At 39.1% G+C, this 20,406-nt stretch overlaps 1 protein-coding gene across 1 annotated transcript in view; it reads right to left on the bottom strand.

The window, feature by feature from the left end:
- Mthfd2l (methylenetetrahydrofolate dehydrogenase (NADP+ dependent) 2 like) overlaps positions 1-20,406 on the bottom strand; it is a 102,532-nt gene that overhangs the window by 71,978 nt on the left and 10,148 nt on the right. Inside the window, exons 2-5 of the mRNA XM_059275224.1 lie at positions 12,422-12,606; positions 11,746-11,868; positions 3,681-3,833; positions 2,491-2,598 (exon numbers count right to left, since the gene is read on the bottom strand). Of these exons, the coding sequence (XP_059131207.1) occupies positions 2,491-2,598; positions 3,681-3,833; positions 11,746-11,868; positions 12,422-12,606 (569 nt within the window). The remainder of the gene's footprint in view (positions 1-2,490; positions 2,599-3,680; positions 3,834-11,745; positions 11,869-12,421; positions 12,607-20,406) is intronic.

Here is a 20,406-nt window from a genome sequence, read left to right as displayed (position 1 = left end):
CCACAGCAGATGCTCATCCCTGGCTCCCAGTCCTGGGACTTAGACTTCCTCAATGCCCACAAAAGCCTTACAAGCTTGATCTGTAAAATGGGAATAGTAATGAATTCTATGCACCAGAATTACTGAAAACTGGCTAGACAGTTTATGATCATCTAAACATGGGGCTCAGAATGTTACTGATGAGACAAGAAAACTAAAGGGTGAAAACAAAGAAAAACTTGCTTGTCTCTTCATCAAAGTTTTCCATGAAAAACAGTATATTCTTGTAAAATTTCTGCTGGTTTTACCTGGCTTAACATAAAAGTACTATACGAAGGCCAGGGTGAACCAGTATTCTGCAACCATGAGGACGGTGTAGAGTGAGCTGGCAGAGAAGAGTAAGGCAGGAATGACGCCTTGGAAGATGGGTGCTCTGACAACTGCCTGGAGTCACCATCAAGCCAGACTTACTACGATCCAAGTACATGTACAGAAAATAAAATTCAAAAGCCTCGTGCTCATCCTCATCATTCATCACTTTTTGTTTGTTTGTTTGTTTTGAGATAGTGTCTCACTAAGTAGCTCTGCCTGGCCTAGAGCTCATTATGTAGACCAAGCTGACCTTGAACTCACAGGGATCTGCCTGCCTCTGCTTCCTGAGAGATAGGATTAAAGATGTGTGCCACCATGTCTGGCCATTGCTTTAGATAAGTCCATAGGACTTTGAGTTTTAAAAAAATCCCTTCATATGTATTATCATAGTAAAGACCCTTAAAAAAAAGGACTTGCCAAAAAGCAAACAAACAAAAAAACAGAGCTGATCTCAGGAACTGGGATTCAATGTGGTTAATAATTTTTTTTTAGAAATCTCTGTAAGCCTATGTATGGTAGTGTGTGCATGTGTAGGCATTTAACAAAAGTATGCCCCCTCTTTCGTAGTTAAAGGAGTCAATGAAGTGCTCACTGTATAGAAGATCGGGCAAAATGCAGGAATTAGAAAGGATGATCGGTAAAGGTCCCGGTGAACATCAGCAGCACATATGCAGACTAACCGCTGCTTCTACTGAAACCGTGAACTTGATCTGAGCACCTTTTTGTCCCCTGCCACAGCACTGGCTCAGACAGCTGTGAACCTCATGCCCCTTGTCCTTTGCCAAATGTCCTTCCTACCCTGTCACCAGCCCTCAGTGGGGATCTGCTCAACACCCAGCTATGAGACAGTTGAAAACCCCAAACTCCTAGGAGGGTGGTGAGCTGGCAGGCACCTGGACAATGCGGTATGTTTTCTCAAACACCTTCACATCTCATGGGGCTTCGTGGTGACTTGTCACTCTTACTGCCGAGCAACATAGAGTTGTCTAACCCAGACAACCAGCACTGAGCCTGAAGCCCCAGGTTTCATTCCTATTAAGGGAACTAATCAGATGATTTGTGGTGTACTAAACCATTTTACATTCAACGTTCAACTTCTAATGGTTTTGAGAATTTTCTGAAGTAATGATTTTTATGTGTCTAGTGACTTTTATCTTTTCTGAATGTCTGTATTGTTATTGAGTTTTAAAAAAGTGTTTACAGCTATAAGTAAAAAAGGAAGAAAGAAAGCAAAAGACAAGGACGAAAAGGGTCACATATTTTCAGCAGTAGTAGTTTGAATAAGACTAGCCCTGACAGGCTAGTACATTTGAATACTTGGTCTCCAGCTGGTGGAACTGTTGGGAATGATCAGGAGGTGCGGCCCTGTTGGAAGATGAGTATCACTGGGCTTTGAAGTTTCCAAAGCATCCTGCCATTCTCACTGTGTTTCAACCTCCTGCTTCCTGTTAGAGACAGAGCTCTCAGCTGCTGCTCTAGTCACCTGCTACCTCCATTCCATCATCAACTCTGAAAATGTAAACCCCAAATAAGCTCTTCAACAAGTCTCTTAGGTCATGGTGTGTTGTGGGATGTCTTTCTGTATGCTGTGAATATGTGTTACTCTCATTGGCTATTAAATAAAGCTGCATTGGCCTATGGCAGGGCAGGATGGAGCCAGGAGGGAAAATCCAAGAGAGATAGTGAAAGGAGAGATGCCAAACCGCCATCCAGGGAGCAACATGTAATGGGATGAAGGTAAAGCCATGGAACATGTGGTGATACACAGATTAATAGTTATGGGTTAAGTTATAAGAGCTAGCTAATAAGAAGCCTGAGCCAATAGGCCATATAATTTGCAATTAATATTAAGCCTCTGCGTAATTATTTTATAAGCGGCTGTGAGACGACGGGCCAGGCAGGACTGGAGAAACACAGGACAGCGGGGTGGGGTGGGACCAGAGAAAGTTATGGCTGCAATGGTGTTTTATCACAGCAGTAGGAAAGAACCAATACAATGGCAATTCCTTTTTGTATTTCAAGGCTTTCACACCATGAGATGAGCTGCATGAACCCACAAGTGTGCAGAGTCACACCGTTAGGAGTCTGTACTTGACATAAGGGGGACCCTCCAACCAGGAAGCCCCGCAGGTCCCTCACCTCCAGGGCGCTCATGCTCTCCATCCGTGTGCAGCAGCATTGCGATCGGCATGCCCACGTTCTTGGATCTTCCTGCTACCACCACGTTTTTCCCAAATGTTTCAATTCCTTAAAAAATAATACAGTTTGTTTAAATGCACGACTAACAAGAAGAAGCAAATTAAACATATGAAAAGCCGACTGAAATGTTCTTTAAAAACTTCTAATTAAATTTGGATTTCCTACCCTGTCTGTAGCATTCCCTCACTGGATTATTTATAAATATTTCTTTTTACACTTCTTGGATTTGCCATTTCCTCTCTCATTATGTCCTCATTTTAAAAAAAAACACAAAAATTCTCAAGTTGCCATTAAAGTCATTTTAAATGTTGAGGTTCATATGAAATGTACAGTCTTAAAATATATTAACTGCTAATTAGACTAGAAATTCATACAACAATATTAACCACAAATGGCAATCAGCCTCCCAGTGAGACGGGGATAACAGTGGAAGGTGCACACACTTTACTTCACAGAAAGAAGTAAAGTCAGCTCTCTGCCTTGTGGAGTACCATTTCTTCACAGGAAAAATGAAGAAGTTGGAACTGAGGCTTATCCAAGAACTGATGGGCAAGTGTGTGATTCTAGAATCTGCTTTCTCTTGGAGAGTTTGCCCATCAGTTAAGAAATCAGCAGATTAGAAAGGAAAAGATGTTTCCAAAAGTGAAGTGACCATGGTGGGAGCAGGGAAGCCATCAATGTGCAAAGCCACAGAGCTTCATGAATGTACCTACCTGCTGATGAGAACAGAATGTATCTAGCACAGTAGAAGTCTACATGCTTTTATTAAAAAATTATGGTCAATAGACATGGTTCTTATAGGACCGACACATTATCTAAGTAAGAAAATATTGTACACTTTGGAAATATTGTCATCAAAATGTATAATTGAAAAATAGGAAGACATGGCCACATTTGGAAGGTTCATTCACTACAAGCTACAACTGCAGTTGCCTATCACATGGCACATGTTCTTCATTTTCTTTTATTCTGTCTTGTCCTGTGACATTCACAAATGTGTAGCATTTTTACAGACTTTAGTTGTATGCTTATCATTTCAGTCACTTGCAGACAGAGGTAGCTCTACCCAAGAAAGGCCCCAGAGCTCACCTGCATCTGGTACTCGTTTCCCACAGACCCAAGTTACCAACCTGTTCTTTTTATTATTTCCCAAACAGCACTGGCAGTGGCAGGTATCAGAGAATGCTGATCAAGGCACAGTCTCCCAATATTGATAATATGAAATCCATCTACATCTTTTTCTGGGGCGATTCCATTGCATATTGTTCTTTCATCCACATGGTCTGAAAAGTAAATATAATTGGTCTCCTTTAAAATTTATGTTTATGTGGAAGCCCACCAAATGAAAACTGGGGACCTATAAAAAGATCAGCTCCAAGAGACATGAAATTATCATTCTTTTCTTGCCATCAAAATAGTAAGCAAAACGCTCTTGAGTGATAGCTGTGATTAGCTGCATGTAGAGCATAGGCTACTAACAGATACAGTGGCCGGACTGGTGAATTGTGGGGAACTGAACAATCCCAAGGAAATGAGGCAACAAGTAGGTAGAAGTCTTTGCCTCAACATGTGTGCAGACTTAAGGGATTTGAATCCACTTTTCTCCACCACAAGATGTTTCCACTAATTGGTTTCTGTTAAAAATGTGGACACTATAGATTAAATGGGGTAAAACAGGAAGCCACAGAGGCTACCCAAATGTGGTGCACAAATTTTGCTAAAATCTCTGGCTAAGCCCTAACAACATAAAGAAAAAGCAAACACATGAAAAGGTGAGAGGATTGGCAAGGAAACAGGGTTACAGTTGCAGCACGCCAAAGGAGAAATCTAGCTGGAGTTGTCAGTCTGGTACAGGCATTTTTCAAAACTCTCAGCCAGAAAATTTAGTAGGAAAATACTGATCCTTGCCCCTGAAGATCCGAAGACAAAGGTGTCCACTCCCACCATTTCTATTTACCCTTTGGTTCAGGTCTTAGTTTAATATGATAGGGAAAAGGAAAGAGACAGAGAAGTCACAAAGGAATTGGCAAAACTGCTCATGAGTGGCACAGCTGTCTATTCTGGCCCTCTAGAGAAGTTGGAAGACAATGAAAAGAACTATCAAGGTACCAAGACTTTTTCTTTTGGGCTACCACCCAGCTCCCAAATCATGACACAGAGACTTCTTATTAGTAATGAATGCTCAGCCTTATCTTACGCTTGCCCCACTAGCTCTTATAACTTAACCTGTTTCTCTTCATCTACATTTTGCCTCAGGACTTTTTACCTTTCTTTCCTTCTGTATATCTTACTTTCACTGCTTCTCATGTCTGGCTTGCTGGCAGCTGCCTGGCTTCTGACCCTGGGTGTGTCCCTCTCTTTCTTCTGGTTCTCTTTTCTTTCCTTTGCCTAGATTCCTCCTCTTACTTATTCTCTCTGCCCACCAGCCCCGCCTACCCCTCTCTTGATTAGCTATTAGGCGTACAGCTTATTAGACCAATCAGGTGCCTTAGGGAGGTGAAACAAATGTAACACATCTTTACATCATTAACAAAGGCAACAGAAACAAATGTAACACATCTTTACACAGTTACAGTAACATTCCACAGCACAAACAAATGTAACACATCTTTGGCCAGTTACAATTATATTCCACAACAATGTGTCCAATGGAGAGTAAGGATACTAAGTGAGTCAACAGACAAAATTCTGTCTATTGAACTTACATTCTAATAGCATAAATATTTGTCCTAATGGTTTAACTGTAGTCTCAATAACTATTCTTTGAATTCTACATAAAAATAAAAACACAAGGCAGATAATACTCATCAGATGTCTACTGTCATCCAAAAATTATTTTATCATTGAGAGGTGAGGGGACAGAAGAGGAATGTGAAGTGAGTCTAACCTCACTGAGCCACTCCAACCCCCAATTTGGGTCTTGTAAAGGTTGGAAATGAAGTGGGTGGGATCCTCTAGGCTGGTAGTTCTCAACCTTCCTAACCCTGTGACCCTTTAATACAGTTCCTCATGTTGTGGAGATCCCCCAACCATAAAAGTATTCTCATTGCTACTTCATAACTAATTTTGCTACTGTTGTGAATCATAATGTAAATATCAGTGTTTTCCGACGGTCTTTCATGACCCATGGGGTTGAGAACCACTACTCTAGACCATGTAGAGATAGATCTCTTTCTCCATGCACCCACAGCCTCCATCTCCTACAGCAAGGAGACTGCTCAGGATGCCTGGGAATTACTTTACAGACATCCTATGAAGGTTAGAACCTATGCATCCTATGACACTTTTGAATCTTAGCTTTATCTGATTCTAGGATTCCCAGATGTGAGCTGAAGACTATCTAAGTCATCTAATGTGGCCAGATGGAAGAATGTCTTTCTGTAAGCTGTGAATATGTGTTGCTCTGATTGGTTGATAAATAAAGTCGTTTGGTCTATGGCAAGGCAGCTTAGAGGCAGGCGGGAAATTCAAAAGGAGAGATAGGAAGAAGGCCGAGAGAGATGCCAGTGAGCTGCCCAAGGAGCAACATGTAATGGGACTCAGCCACAGAACATGTGGAGATATATAGATTAATAGTTATGGGCTAATTTAAGATATAGAGCTAGCTAGCAAAAGCTTGAGCAATGGTCATGAAGTTATAATTAATATAAGACTCTGTGTGTTTACTTGGGGGATGCGAGTGGGAGAGATTTGTCCTGACTACCAGCAGGCTGGGACACAGGAAATCTTCAAACTACAGTGGCCTATTCTGATGATGATGATGGAAAAATCCTGGTTTCTGAAGTTATCAGGCTCTCAAGCCCTATGTATGGTAATTTCTGTCAAATCTACATTAAAACCTCCAAGCAGTATATATCCTATAGAATAAATGACTCACAAAAGTATTTCTTTCCTAATAAAATTTAAACCCACAGTAGATAGGAAGAAATGCTGCTTTAGGTACCTTGCATGCCAAGGTCCCAGGAACAATAATTTAGACTCAAGTTGTTCCTTAAGTATCCTTTTGCCCTGAGTTGTCTGGCCAGAGTATTTTTGTAAATTAAAGTCAATAATGCAGAGGACCATAGACATAGCCTATAAATACATATATCTTAATTTCTTAAACTATTTTTAAAATTTCTTGTGCACTGTTTTTATATCAGCTCCCCCTTCTCCCTCCAACCTCTCTCACACCTCCAATCCTGCTCTTCTCACATCCATAGCCTCTTTTATTTTAATTTTTATTGTTACATGTATATATAAGTGAGTAAATATGTAAATGCAACCTGCTGAGTCCATTTAGTGGGGCTCATACATATTTTTTAAAAGATTTTTTTTCTCAAAGAACTGCTGTGGGATGGTCTGTATGTCAAATGTGTTGCTGATTGGTCAATAAATAAATCACTGATTGGCCAGTGGCCAGGCAGGAAGTATAGGTGGGACTAAAAGAGAGGAGAATTGAGAGAACAGGAAGCTGGGGGAGGGAGACACTGCCAGCCGCCACCATGACAAGCCACATGTGAAGATCCCGGTAAGCCACGAGCCATGTGGCAAGGTATAGATTTATAGAAATGGATTAATTTAAGCTGTAAGAACAGTTAGCAAGAAGCCTGCCACGGCCATACAGTTTGTAACCAATATAAGTCTCTGAGTTTACTTGATCGGGTTTGAGCAGCTGTGGGACTGGCAGGTGAGAGAGATTTGTCCTGACTGTGGGCCAGGCAGGAAAACTCTAGCTACAAAGAACCGTTTGTTTTGATACGGAAGACAGTTGTTTGGCTCGAACTGTTTGGGGAGCACCCAGGCAGGGGGATCGGGATCTGTCCCTGGTCTATGGGCAGGCTTCTGGAACCCAGTGCCTGTGGTGTGACACCTTGCACAGCCTTAGTGCAGTGGGAAGGGGCTTGGACCTGCCTAGGCTCAGTGTGCTGGGCTCTGCTGACTCCCCATGGAAGACCTCGATTTGGGGGATGTGGGGATGCGGGGTGGCTTGGGAAAGAGGGCTGGGGGGTGGGAGGAGGGAAGAGGGGGGATCTGTGGATAGTATGTGGAGGGAGTAGAAAAATTTTTAATAAAGAAAAATGAAAGAAAAAATAAAATTAAAAAAAATTATATTTGAAACCAACAAAATATGATCATCAAGATTTTTATGCCATGGCACAATTTATGTGTCTAGCACTGTGAAGTTATTTTTCCATGTGTAAACTGAAATTAATATTAAATATTGGATTTACTCAGTGTGTAAAAAAAAGATTTTTTAAAAAGAAATGTACACCATGCAAATAACATTTTGAGATGAATACACTCAAAAAACAGGAAAAAAGGAAAAAAAAAGATGGGAAGAAAAGCAGAATATTACTGTTGTTTTTGAAATTCCTTAATTTGAAGTGGTTTTGTTGTTTTTGTGTGAGGTTGTGTTTTGTTTTTGTTTTGAGAAGTCATCTCAAAAGACATGTCTATAAACTTGGACAACAAAAACACCCTCCGGATGGTTTCCACCTGGGCATGCATGGAAAGAGACATTAGTGGCTACAGAGATAAAGAAATCCCTGGAAGATATGAATTGTCTCAGTGACTGACTGTCCCCACAAAGAGTACTAATATACTTGTAAAAGGTGCTTGCTCAGTGCTGCCATCTAGTGGAAATAGTTTCCATTTACAGTACAGTTGTCTGCCTTTTTTTTTTTTTTTTTTTTTTTTTTTTGGTTTTTTTATCTCATTTAAAAAGTTACCTACAGAACTTTAAAGTAGATAAATAACATTGTGAGAATGGGATTATGGAAATCATGTCCAAATTATTTGAAGCAAAAATTTCTTCTCAAAATATTATTTTTAAAAGAATTAACCACAATTCACAGCTTATGACATAATAATTTATTTTTGTTGATATTCATTTTTAGTGTATTGTGTGTGTGCATGTGTGCATGCAGGCATGTGTGTGTGTGTGTGTGTGTGTGTGTGTGTGTGTGTGTGTGTGTGGTACGTATATGTATGTGTTCATGTATGTGAAAGCTAGAGGTGACTTTAGGTGTCTTGTCCTGTCACTCTCCTCCTCACATTTTGAACTATATTCTCAATGAATAGGAGCATGCAGATTTGGCATGATAAGCTAGTGAGCAAGCCTCATGGGTCCTCCTGCCTCTGCCTCCCCAGTGCTGGGGTTATAGGCAAGCACTGTCATGCTCAGCCTTTTACATAGGAACCAGGGACCCAAACTTAGATTGTCACATTTGTACAGCACTTAACCAACAGAGCCAGCCCTCTTATGACACAGTCTTGCGATCAACCCCAAAATACCCAAATTTCAGTGAATTCTCTATTTTTCATCATAAGTTAAATCTGTCGCCAAAAAACAAAAGCTATCACCTTGACAATAACCTATATTTACCCATTACACAAATAATCTATTATTTCATCCCGGTTCCTGTACCTATTATTCCTTTGGTGTCTTTTCTGAAAACCTAAATCTAAAAGACAAACAACATCAGATTGACTTCTCCTCACAAAATAAATCGGAATTTAAAATTAATACCCTGTGCAAGTCCTCCTTTATGCTGATTACTTTATTTAATGCTAAAAATTCTTTACGAAGCAGACAGCATTTTCTTCACTTACCGGACGGAGACACTGAGACCAAGAGGTAACCAGTGAATGGCAGAGCCAAGACTCAAGTCCAGACAATTTTCTTATAAAACCCACCTCTTTCAACATCACTGTCTCTCCAGATACTAAAAGGTATAACATGAATGCATACACTTCAAACATTTACTTTATCCACTACCTTATATGGATACCCTGAAAAATGTATCAACTATGGTTAAAATATTAGCATGAGGGATCAGTCTGCCTGGATCCAGACTCGGTTACTCAGAAGGAAGGGACTCGACCTCCGCGTTCTTCTCAACAAATACCCATCATGACAACTCTACCCCCACAGGATGACTGTAAGGATTCAAATTGAACTAGTAAATAGAAAATCATCATATACCAGAGACCCTAGTCCAGTGGATGCTGACCACTGGTATCTTGTGTACATATTATTGGCTTTGTATATAGAAAAACACCTTCTCTCAGATCACCCTCACATTTGCTGAGGTCCCTCTTACCTGTTTCTTACTCTGCAAGCGGTTCCTCTGTGGTACAGATAGATAACCAGTGCCATCTAGTGTCCATTAGTAACAAAGTCACTAAGTAAACATTGGTCACAAAGGCAACATGTTTTGTTAGGACAAACTAAATAGAATGTACTTAGAAACTCTGAGGAAGGAAATAGAGTGGTTTGGAAAATAACTTTAAAACATTTTAATTATGGAAGTTATATGGTGATTTTGTGATATGTAATATGATGTTCTGCCATGTGCATATTTCATGTAATGGCTAAATCAATCAACACATTATGTATTTCCTTTTGTGTGGTAAGAATATGTAAATCTGCTTTTGTGGCAATATGTTATAACTATTATGTCATGATTTTGTACAATAGATCTCTAGAAGCTACTGGTCATATCTAACCAAAGTATTAAACTCTTTGCCCAGTACTTCATACTCCCCAATCCTCAACCCCTGTACCCACCATTCTATGGTACGTTTCTGTGAGACTGACATGCTTGCTTGTTTGTTTCTGTGTTTATGACATGGTCTCATGTAGCCTGGGCTGGTCTTGAACTCACTGTGTGGCCAAAGAGTCCTGACCCTCCTGCCTCCGAATTCCAAGTACACCAGGCTTGGCCAAGTTTGACATGTTTTAATCCCACATATTAGTGGTATAATTCAATATTTGTCTCTGGATGTGGTTTAGTTCACATGCAGATCCTTTAAAAACACTTAGGGAGGTTGTTTTCTTGCTGTTTAGTTGTATTAAGATGACTGTATTTTGAATATTAATGTATTATTATTATTTGTATAGTTCACAATCATTTCTCTCATTCTACAATGTTGTCTCTTCATCCAGTAAAGAAGTTGATGACTTCTGATGACTTCTTTACTGTGGATCAGTTTTAAAATTTGATATTTTCTCACTATTTTTGCTTTGTTTGGGGCGCCACATCCAAGAAATATGAGTCACATAACAGTCAAGCATGTTATCATTGGCCAACTATGCACTTCTTTCAAAGACCAGACTGGGAATTGAATATTTCTTATTCAGTTCAAATATAGACAAAGTGTGTCCTCTCATGTATCCCAGACTTACACCGACATGACATTATACAAGTATAGAAGAGACCAAGGAGGTTAGCCTATAAATAGGAAAGGTAAATAAACAAGAGATGATAATGTAGTGGAATGTAGCCTGTGAGTGGATCAGAAAAACAGTAAACATCAGGGACAGGCAGGAGAAGCCTCTGCCTGCATGAAGCAGTGGTAAGAACTAAGCTGTAAAACCCTGGCATACATAAGAATAGTAAGTCACTCCAAGAGGAGTCAACCTGCATGTAGATGGGGGCATGCGAACCAACTGGAATGTTAACACTGCATCCTGTGAAGAGCTGTAGCTATTCAACGGGGAACTGAGTGAGGGTCAGGGAGAAATAAGGGACAGGGCCATGCTGAAAAGCAAGACGGAATCCCAAAGGAAGCAACACCTGCTCAAACTTCACATTAAGGAATTCTCATCAATATCCATGATGTTGAATGTACAAATAAAAGATAAACTGCTTAGGAAGGAATTTGGCCAATCAGTTCACCATGCCCTTGAAAAGGTGTTTTGCTCCACATCAGTTGCACATCGAGCTACTGATCACTATGCAAACCACTCTTGACATGGTTTTATTTAAAAAATAAAACAAACCAACAAAAAATAGATACTTTAATTCTTCTGTCCAATGTTTTAAAAGATAATATTGTAGATAAATACTAGTCACACTAGTTTTTATGTCACTATGTATTTACAACCACAATAAGATTAGTCTTTAATACCTGAACAAAATTGTTAAGAGACACAGAAAAATTGCTAATTTTCCTCATTGTGTGTTAGGAGCACCACCTGCCTTCAGCTTGCAATCAGCTGTGGTTGTGCCCGGCTGAACAGACACCTAAGTTTTCTATTCACAGCTTTTCATCTCATATGTGTAAATCCCTAAGAAACTGTTAGCTGTCACTACAGTACTAAGATAACAGCCAGTCCTCCTCTGAATGTGTTTTACAAATTGCCACCAGTGCCATGATGTGCCTTTTCTCCTGCCCAACCAAATACACAAAAGAGCATCCATCATGTACCTGGAAGTGGTAGCTGAACTAATATACCACTGACTCTTGGGTCCATGTTCAGCTGATCAGTGATATCCAAAAGTTCCTCCTGAGAAACGCTCTGGGGCTTTAGAATGAGCTCACTGCAGATACCTGGAAGAAAGCCAGGCAGAGAAGGTCACTGGAATATCCCGTGGCTGTCTCCCCCAGTGTGTCTCTGGGCTCCTCTGATCCTCCCACTGGAAGGACAGCCCTTCGACAGAGTCAGTGTTCTAGTCACCGGAGGAGGGGTTTCTCAGCACAGGGATTCTCTCCTGATTCCTAGGCATCACTTGGCTACTACTCCAGAAGACAGCTTGTACTGATTTATGAAAAGCCCTCTGAGTAGCCTTAAAGAAACCAAGTGAGACGGGAAATCAGGGAAGTTTATGATTCAGTTAAAGCAGATGCAATATACAAAGCTCTTTAAAAGCAAAGAATCCTATTGCCTAGTCCATAAAATATGAAATCACACTGAAATAATTCTATAAGAAACCTGAACACAGTAAGACATTCATATAAGCTTGGGTAATTGAATAATCTCTAATAATAACAATAGTCCATGCTATTTGAATGGTGCTTATTTGACAGTTATCAATCATGATTGTGTAACTTTATGTGATAAAAGAAATATTTAATAACAGTTACAGCTCACACGCATACCCACCTACAGCGGAAGCAGCTTTTATCTTATTCCTGACGTAGGTGTGGCTTGCTGGGTTATCTCCCACTAAAATGATACTGAGGTGGGGTCTCCTATTCCCAAGAGCAATCCATGATTCCACGCCTTGCTGTATTTCTTTCTGGATTTGTTTGGCCATTTCAGTTCCTGAGATTATAATGGCTTCATGTCTGTGGGAAACAAAACACTAAGTATAATATTTAAAAAGCCAATAAGGAACATTCAACCGAATAAATGTACGGTACAAGAATGTTCCAAACAACTGTAGGGGCTGGTAAGATGGCTCAGTGGTTAAGAGTACATGTTGCTCTTGCAGAGGAAAGACAAGGTTCAGCTCCCAGCACCACATGGTGTCTCACAACTGACTGGAACTCCATCTCCACAGGACCAGTTGCTCTCTTCCTGCCTCCATGGTCACTGCACACAGTACACAGCCATGCATGTAGGCAAAGACACACAAAACAAAAATATTCAAAACAACTATGGGCATCCAAAATTTGACTTTTCTAACAACATCTGACACTCATTTTCAAATTCATAAATAATACTAATGATTTTTGCGAAGGGTTATAACTTTTTCTGTACATCTGCCTTATAATCGGCTTGTTCTAGACTGAATGTATTTATGTTACCCCAAATTTATGCTGAAATTCTAAACTTCTCAGTTCTGAGATTAGGAGGGGGGCTTTGGGAGGAGATCAGTGTGGGGATCTCTGCAAACACCATGGCCAGCAGAGTAATGATCCACATGAGGCAAGAAGGAAGTCTGGTTCAACATAACTCAGTAACCGGAGCTGGTTCAAACTTTGAGAGTCTGTGACGCTGGGCAGTTTATTTTAGGCATATTTAAATACAGTGCAATTCGGGGGGAAAAAAGATTCCCTGGTGACAACTAATTCAATTGCATGTATACAACAAAGCTCAAGACACAATTACATTGAAACTCTTTTCAAAGGACATGTGACCTCTTCCATAAAGATGGGTTCTATGGGTTGACTACATGTGACATCTCAGGGTTCTGGAGAGGATCTGGTGCAGTCTCAGTCATCCAGACAGTGTAAAAGTCACCAGGTTATTAACCATCTCTGCTCCCATTTGTAAAGTACATGTTACATGTCCCACAAAAACGGGTTGTAGTATTGGCTGAGAAACCGTGCTCGAGATGTGTCTAGGGAGGATGACTGAGATAAACTAAGACTCCAGGGGAGCCATAAGTGGCCTTGCCATAGAGACAGTATGGAGGTCACTGGGCTATTAACCACATCCACTCCCAGGCTTCTGGGCAGAAAACAGGCCATACACCTCTTCCTTTGAAGGAATAGCCCTGTGTGTTTAACATTCCTGGTCTCCCTAGTGCTTATCTGTGAGCAGAGGACCTCATGCCCTCTACAGATAAGGCCACGGTCAGAGCCTTTGTAAATGATCTTAGTGCCTTTACAGGACACTAAGGGCTCCCACTCCCTTCCCTGTGTTATTTTATGGGTGATGCAACAGAGAGAAAAAACAGCTCATTTGAAGTTTTGGTGTCTAATTTCATATATTCTAGGTATTGATCCTATAGCTGAAGTAGAGCTTCATTTTCCCATTCTGTAAGCTGTCTCTTCACTCTGGTTGTTCCTTCCTTGGCTATGTAGAAGCTTTTCAATTTCATAGAGTCCCATTTGTCAGTTTTGAGAATTATTGCCACTGACCTTGGAGCCTTTCTGGAACATTCTAGGCTTTTAAGTACTTTTTTATATTTTTTTGAGAATTTCATACGTAAGTACTGTATTTACATCATTTCTACCCCACTCTCTCCCTACTCCAACTCTTCCCATGCTTCTCCACTCTCTCAAATTCATAACCTCTTCTTTAATTATTATTCATACATTTATATTTAAGCATATATAAGTACAACCTACTGAGTCTATTTAGTGTTACACGTTTAGGACTGACTGACTGCGTGAGATTGGGTAACCTATCATGTGGTTCATCCCTGAAGGAGAGTGATTCTCCTCTTAGCCATTAATTAACTGCCTTCATCTAGAGCTGAGGCCTTATGAAGTTCCCCCATTCACATTAACACGTCAACTACGGTTGTCATTGTGCAGGCCTTATTGAGGTGATGTGTATTGCCACAGAAACAGAATAAAAAAGGATCACGGTGAGGGGACCTGTGACGAGGGGCACAGTATGATATAGGTTCTCTGTAGGGGAACATTAGAAAAACAGGAGGGCTCTTAGCTGGAGAGTGGAGAGAAGGTAAAACAGAGGGAAAGAGAGGAAGAGGTATAAAGGACGTTAAGGATGATTATTTTCTGTTTATTTAAAAATATGTGTGGCTGGGTGGTGGTGGCGCACACCCTTAATCCCAGCACTCGGGAGGCAGAGGCAGGCGGATCTCTGTGAGTTCGAGGCCAGCCTGGTCTACAAAGCAAGTTCCAGGAAAGGCGCAAAGCTACACAGAGAAACCCTGTCTCGGAAAACAAAAAAACAAAACAACAACAAAAAAAAAGTGTGTATGTGTATGACATATAAATAAAGGAAGTTACACTACTTAGAGTGATAAGGTCCCCAAGGCCACACACTGTCTATGAAAAACGCTAGTACCCAGGCATGTGAAGCCTCCCTTGCTGTTGTTGATCAGGGGAGTTCAAGAGACATCAAAACCAATACAAGCTATTTCTGCCCATTGTTGTCTCTTAGAATTGAAGCTAAGACCCTATTGCTGAGACATCATTTACTTTGGACACAGGACTTGGAGAAATTGAGCTGGAACTTACCTGGGAACCTCCTATCTCTGCCTCTTAAAGTTTCACATGTGTTTTCCTCTAGAAGTTCCAAGATCTGATCTCACACCATTTTTGATCATTTTTTTAAAAGTTCATCTAAAGGGGGAAACCTGGTTTTCCTAGTACGCTTTTTTAAAGACGACATTTCATCTCCAGTGTTTGTTTTTGGTACCTTTCTCAAAAAATTAGATGACAGTACTTGTGTGGGTTTATATTCTTCAGTTTTATTCAACTGATCTATGTAGATACTTCTGTGCCTGTGCTACATGGTTTTTGTTAGTAAGGCTCAGTAATATAATTTGAGATGATATTGTGATGCCTTCAGTATTGCTCTTCTGCATAAAAATTGCTTTTGTGATTCAGGGTCTTCTGCTTCCATGTGGATTTTACAGTTCCATAAGGGTTTTATAGTTCAATGAAGACTGTCATTAGGATATTGAAGGGCTTTTTGCTTTTTGCTAATATAACTGTTTGTACAGGATTAATTCTACTAACCCATGAGCCTGGGAGAGTTTTCCATCTTCCAATGTCCTCAAATTCTTTCTTCAATGTTTCAACTTTTCATTTGGAGGTCTTATACTTCTTTGGTTAAGTTTATTTAGGAAGTTTATTAAAAGCTATTATGAATATGTTTTTTCTGATTTCTGTTTTTCTCAAGTTCACTACTGTTATGCAGAAAAGCTACTGTTTTTCAAAATTGATTTTGTACTCTATTAGTTTGTTATAAATATTTAATCAGTTCTAAGAGTTTCTGGGGGAACCTTTAGGGTCTTTTAAGTATAAAATGATATTTGCAAATAGGGATAATTTGATTTCTTCCTTCCCTATTTATATCCCTTTTATCTCTTGGTATTATTACCCTAGCTAAAATTCTAAACAGTATATTGAGTGAGAGCTGAGAAAGTAGACACTCTAGTTTCATTACATATTTTAGAAGACTAAAGGTCTCTTCCATATTCAGTATGTTACCAAATGGTTGTTTTATGTATAATCTTTGCTATGTTAAGATAGGTTCTTTCTATCTCTATTTCATTCATGGCTTTATCATGAAGGGAAATTGAAATGTATAAAAGAATTTTTCTGCATTAAAGTAATAATGTGATTTCCCTTCTTAAAGATATGAATACAGCCTTACACATAATATTATATATATGTATGTATATAAATGTGCATACATTGAACCCAACTTGCTTTTGTTGAAACCAGCTCGTTTTTGATGTCATCTTAATGTGTTTTTTAATTCATTTTACCTATTTTATTGAGAAATATTGTGTCTTTGTCTGCTTCAATCTAATGAGTTCCTTATGGTTCTGTTTAATATGTTTGCTTCTCCTTGATTTAATTTTGGTAGGTCACATATGTAGGAATTCATCAATTTCTCCTACATTATCCAGTTGTTTGGAATATAAATTTTGAAAGTACACCCCAATGATTCTTTTTTTTTTTTTTTTTTTTTTTTTTTTTTTTTTTTTTTTTTTGGTTTTTCGAGACAGGGTTTCTCTGTGTACCTTTGCGCCTTTCCTGGAACTCACTTGGTAGTCCAGGCTGGCCTCGAACTCACAGAGATCCGCCTGGCTCTGCCTCCCGAGTGCTGGGATTAAAGGCGTGCGCCACCACTGCCCGGCTCCCCAATGATTCTTGAGATATTATTATAATCTATAGTAATCACTTTCATCTCCAGTTTTATTAATTTGGATCTTCTTTCTTGCTTTCTTTTTGTTAGTTTGGCTATAGGTTTTTCAGTTGATTCCACATATCATCCATTTAGTTTCCATTTTATTATTATTTCTTGGCATCTATTGCTCTTGTTTGGATTGTTGTTTTTCTAAGATACTGAGGTGCATCATCAGATTACTTATTTGAGGTAATCTCAATGTTTTAATCCAAGCATTCACAGTTATGAATTTCTCCTTACACTGGCTTTTGCTCTATCCCAAAGATTCTAGCAAGCTGTGCATTCTATGGCTATAATTGTATTGGTTTATTTCCAAGTACCATATTCCATCAATTGATCTACATATCTACTTATATTATTACATTTCAATTTTGATTACTACAGATTAGTATTATGTATCAAGATTAGGTAGTCTTATACTCCCATCTTTGTCCTTGAGGTCAAAGCTGTTTTGGCTAATCAAGGAAGGTCTTTTATGATCCTACTTAAATTTTCGGAATTTCTACTTCCAGGAAAATTGCCTTTAGAATTTTGGCAGGACTTGTGCTGACTCTGTATATAATTGCAGATAGTGTGAGCATTTTAGTATTAATTTTTCAGATCATGGACATAAATTTAAAATTTTAGCGGGACTTGTGTTGACTCTGTAGATAATTGCAGATAGTGTGGGCATTTGAATATTATTCACTGGTTGATGCACATGAGATATTTTCCACCTTGTTTTTCTTCAGACCCTTTCATTGGTGTTTTAAGTTTTCAATGTCCAGGTCTTTTATCTCCTATGTTAAATTTTTGTGCTTTATAAATGAAGATATTTTGCTATTTTTCAAAAAAATTACTGATTTCTATATGCTGACTTTGTATGTTGTTTTTCTAAATTTGCTTACAGGTTTTGGAGATTTTTACATTTAAGTCCATGACTATCTATCTCTGTCTCCCTCTGTCTCTCTGTCCCCCCACCTCTTACACATGAGAATTATTCTTCCTTTCTAATCTGAAATGTTAAAAAAAACTGATTATTCAAATTCTTTATTCATCAAATTGCTTATATTTTGTATTTCTTCCATTGCGATTTATGTACCTAGAAAAATTTCTTTTTTTTTCTAGATTATGTGATCTGTTACCATGTAACAATTCATAGGAGTCTCTTAGCATCCTTCCTGTATAGTATTTCTATTTTAATTACAATTTTATATTTTATTTCTATTTGTGAAATTTTCAGTTTCACCCAATTATTGAGACCTAGTTTTAACAAACTAATAACATCAACAAAACAATAAAATTTTATGAAGACTAATTTTTAAAAAATGTCTTAAAGGATATAGCCTGTGCATTTGAGAAGTATTCCACTGCTGACATAGGAAACATTTTATACGCTATTAGGTTAATTTAGTTTAAGATATTATCCAAACTAGTTTCCCTTCATCTTCTATTTGGATGATGTATTGTTCAAAGTACAGTACTGAAGTCCCTGAGAGATTGGTCTCTATCTTTGCTTCAATGTTGGATACATACATTTTATTTTCTTGATAAATTGACACAATTATTATGCGATGACCTTCTTTGTCTCTTTAATAGTTTTTTACTTAAAGTCTATATTCATACAACCATGTTTCCACCACCTGGAATCTTTTTTCCTATACTCACTTTCAGCCCATATGTTATCCTTATAATTAAAATAAGTCTCTTAAAGACAGAATGAAATGGAGCTCGTTTTTATTTATCCAAGCAGGCACTCCATGCCTTTTTATTAAATGCTTAATTCATTTGCACTGACAGTAAATAAATACGGACTGACTAGCATCGTGCTGTTTACTGGTTGTGCACAGACTCTCAGGTCTTTCTTCCTCTCTGACTCACCTTTGCTGAGAGCTTCATTTGTCCCGTTGGATGGAATGAGTTGTTGCTCTCTTGCTTTCAAAGTCTTTTACTTCAGAGAATCTACATGTGGGGCTTTGGATTTAGAAAGATTTCTTTCCACATTTAGGAAGTTTTCTGTCATTTCTTTTAGGTTTCTGTTCCTTTCATTTTTATGTTCTGGGATTTCCATATTTTGCATTTTGGTTCACTTGGAGGTGTCCTGTCAAGTCTCATAAGATTGAAACACTTTTTTCTTTATCTTTTCTTGTGTGTCTCTACTGGGAAAATTCAGATAGCCTGTCCTTGATCTCACTACTTGTTTCTCCTGCTTGATCACACTGTTGCAAATTTCTGTGGAACTTTTTTGTATCATTCAGCAAACTTTATCATTTATGATTAGTATTTTTTAAAAATTTTCTCATTGTTAAGTTTCTGATTTTTATTTCCATGTTTCTGATTCCACTTTGTTTTGTTTCATGTGTGCTTTTCTGTAGCGTGTAGAGCTTAAGCTATTCTGAATTCTGTTGCTGGGATGAAATAAAGAGCAAGCATGGAGACCGTGTCAATTGGGACTGGCTCAGAGTGTGACTACCAGCATTTGCTTCACACCAGCTTTTATTATAAGGCAGGTGCAGGTGTAATAGTTTGAATGTAACTGGGCCCATAAGCTCACAGGCAGTGGCACTATTAGATGTGGCCTTGTTGAAGTAGGTGTGGCCTTGTTGGAGGGACTGTGTCACTGTGGGGGGCGTGCTTTGAGGTCTCCTATGCTCATGCTATGCCTAATTCAGACTACTTCCTGTTGCCTGCAAGTTAAGATGTATCAACTCTCATCCTGCTCCAGCACCATGTTTCCCTGCATGCTGCCATGTTCTGCCATGATGGCAATGGACTGAACCTCTGAAAATGTAGGCCACCCCAATTAAATGTTTTTCCTTTATAAGAGTTGCCATTGTCATGTTGTCTCTTCATGGCAATAAAAATCCTAACTAAGACAGAAGTTGGTACCAGAAGTGGGGTATTGCTGTGCTATTGTTTGAAGGAATATAGACCTTGGGACTGTGGATTAGAAAAGTAGTTGAATGTGTTAAGTACTCCTTAATGGGTCATACTAGTAAGAGCATGGAAGACAGTGGCGCTGAATATGATTTGATGAACTACGGGGTCCTGGTTCAAGATGTTTCAGAGGAGAAGTCTTGTGGGCCGAAAGAATATATCATAGAGATTCAGCGGTGTATTAAAGCTGAATTTTGACCTGCCAAGGGTCTGTCAAAAGGCAAAGCCATTTATTATGAATATTTGGTGTTACCCAGCCTTTAATATTCCAGCTGTCTTCTGCTATGAAATCCTTGCATGCCCAGACCAATTGGTAAACAGTTAAGCTCCCCAGACTTGCTGAATCTACTAAGTTACTAACTACCCTGCTGAGTTTAGGAAATAAGCTGGTGGGGAGACACCTAGCTTTGTTTCCTGTGCTAGTGAAGCTCAGACCACCCTTTGCCTTGAGCAGGGCTAGTGGTTCTCCAGAGCACTTTGACTGAGAACAAAAGATATTTTTACATATCAAGGTGAGAGATACAACATTCCTGAGGAGGCAGGGAACCACCTGCACAGGGAAAGAAAAGGCAGGCATATTCTATAGAAAGACAGAACAGCATGATAAA

Source organism: Peromyscus eremicus, chromosome 10 (genome assembly GCF_949786415.1).
Source record: "Peromyscus eremicus chromosome 10, PerEre_H2_v1, whole genome shotgun sequence".
Taxonomy (NCBI): domain Eukaryota; kingdom Metazoa; phylum Chordata; class Mammalia; order Rodentia; family Cricetidae; genus Peromyscus; species Peromyscus eremicus.
This window is presented reverse-complemented; position numbering and strand designations above follow the sequence as displayed.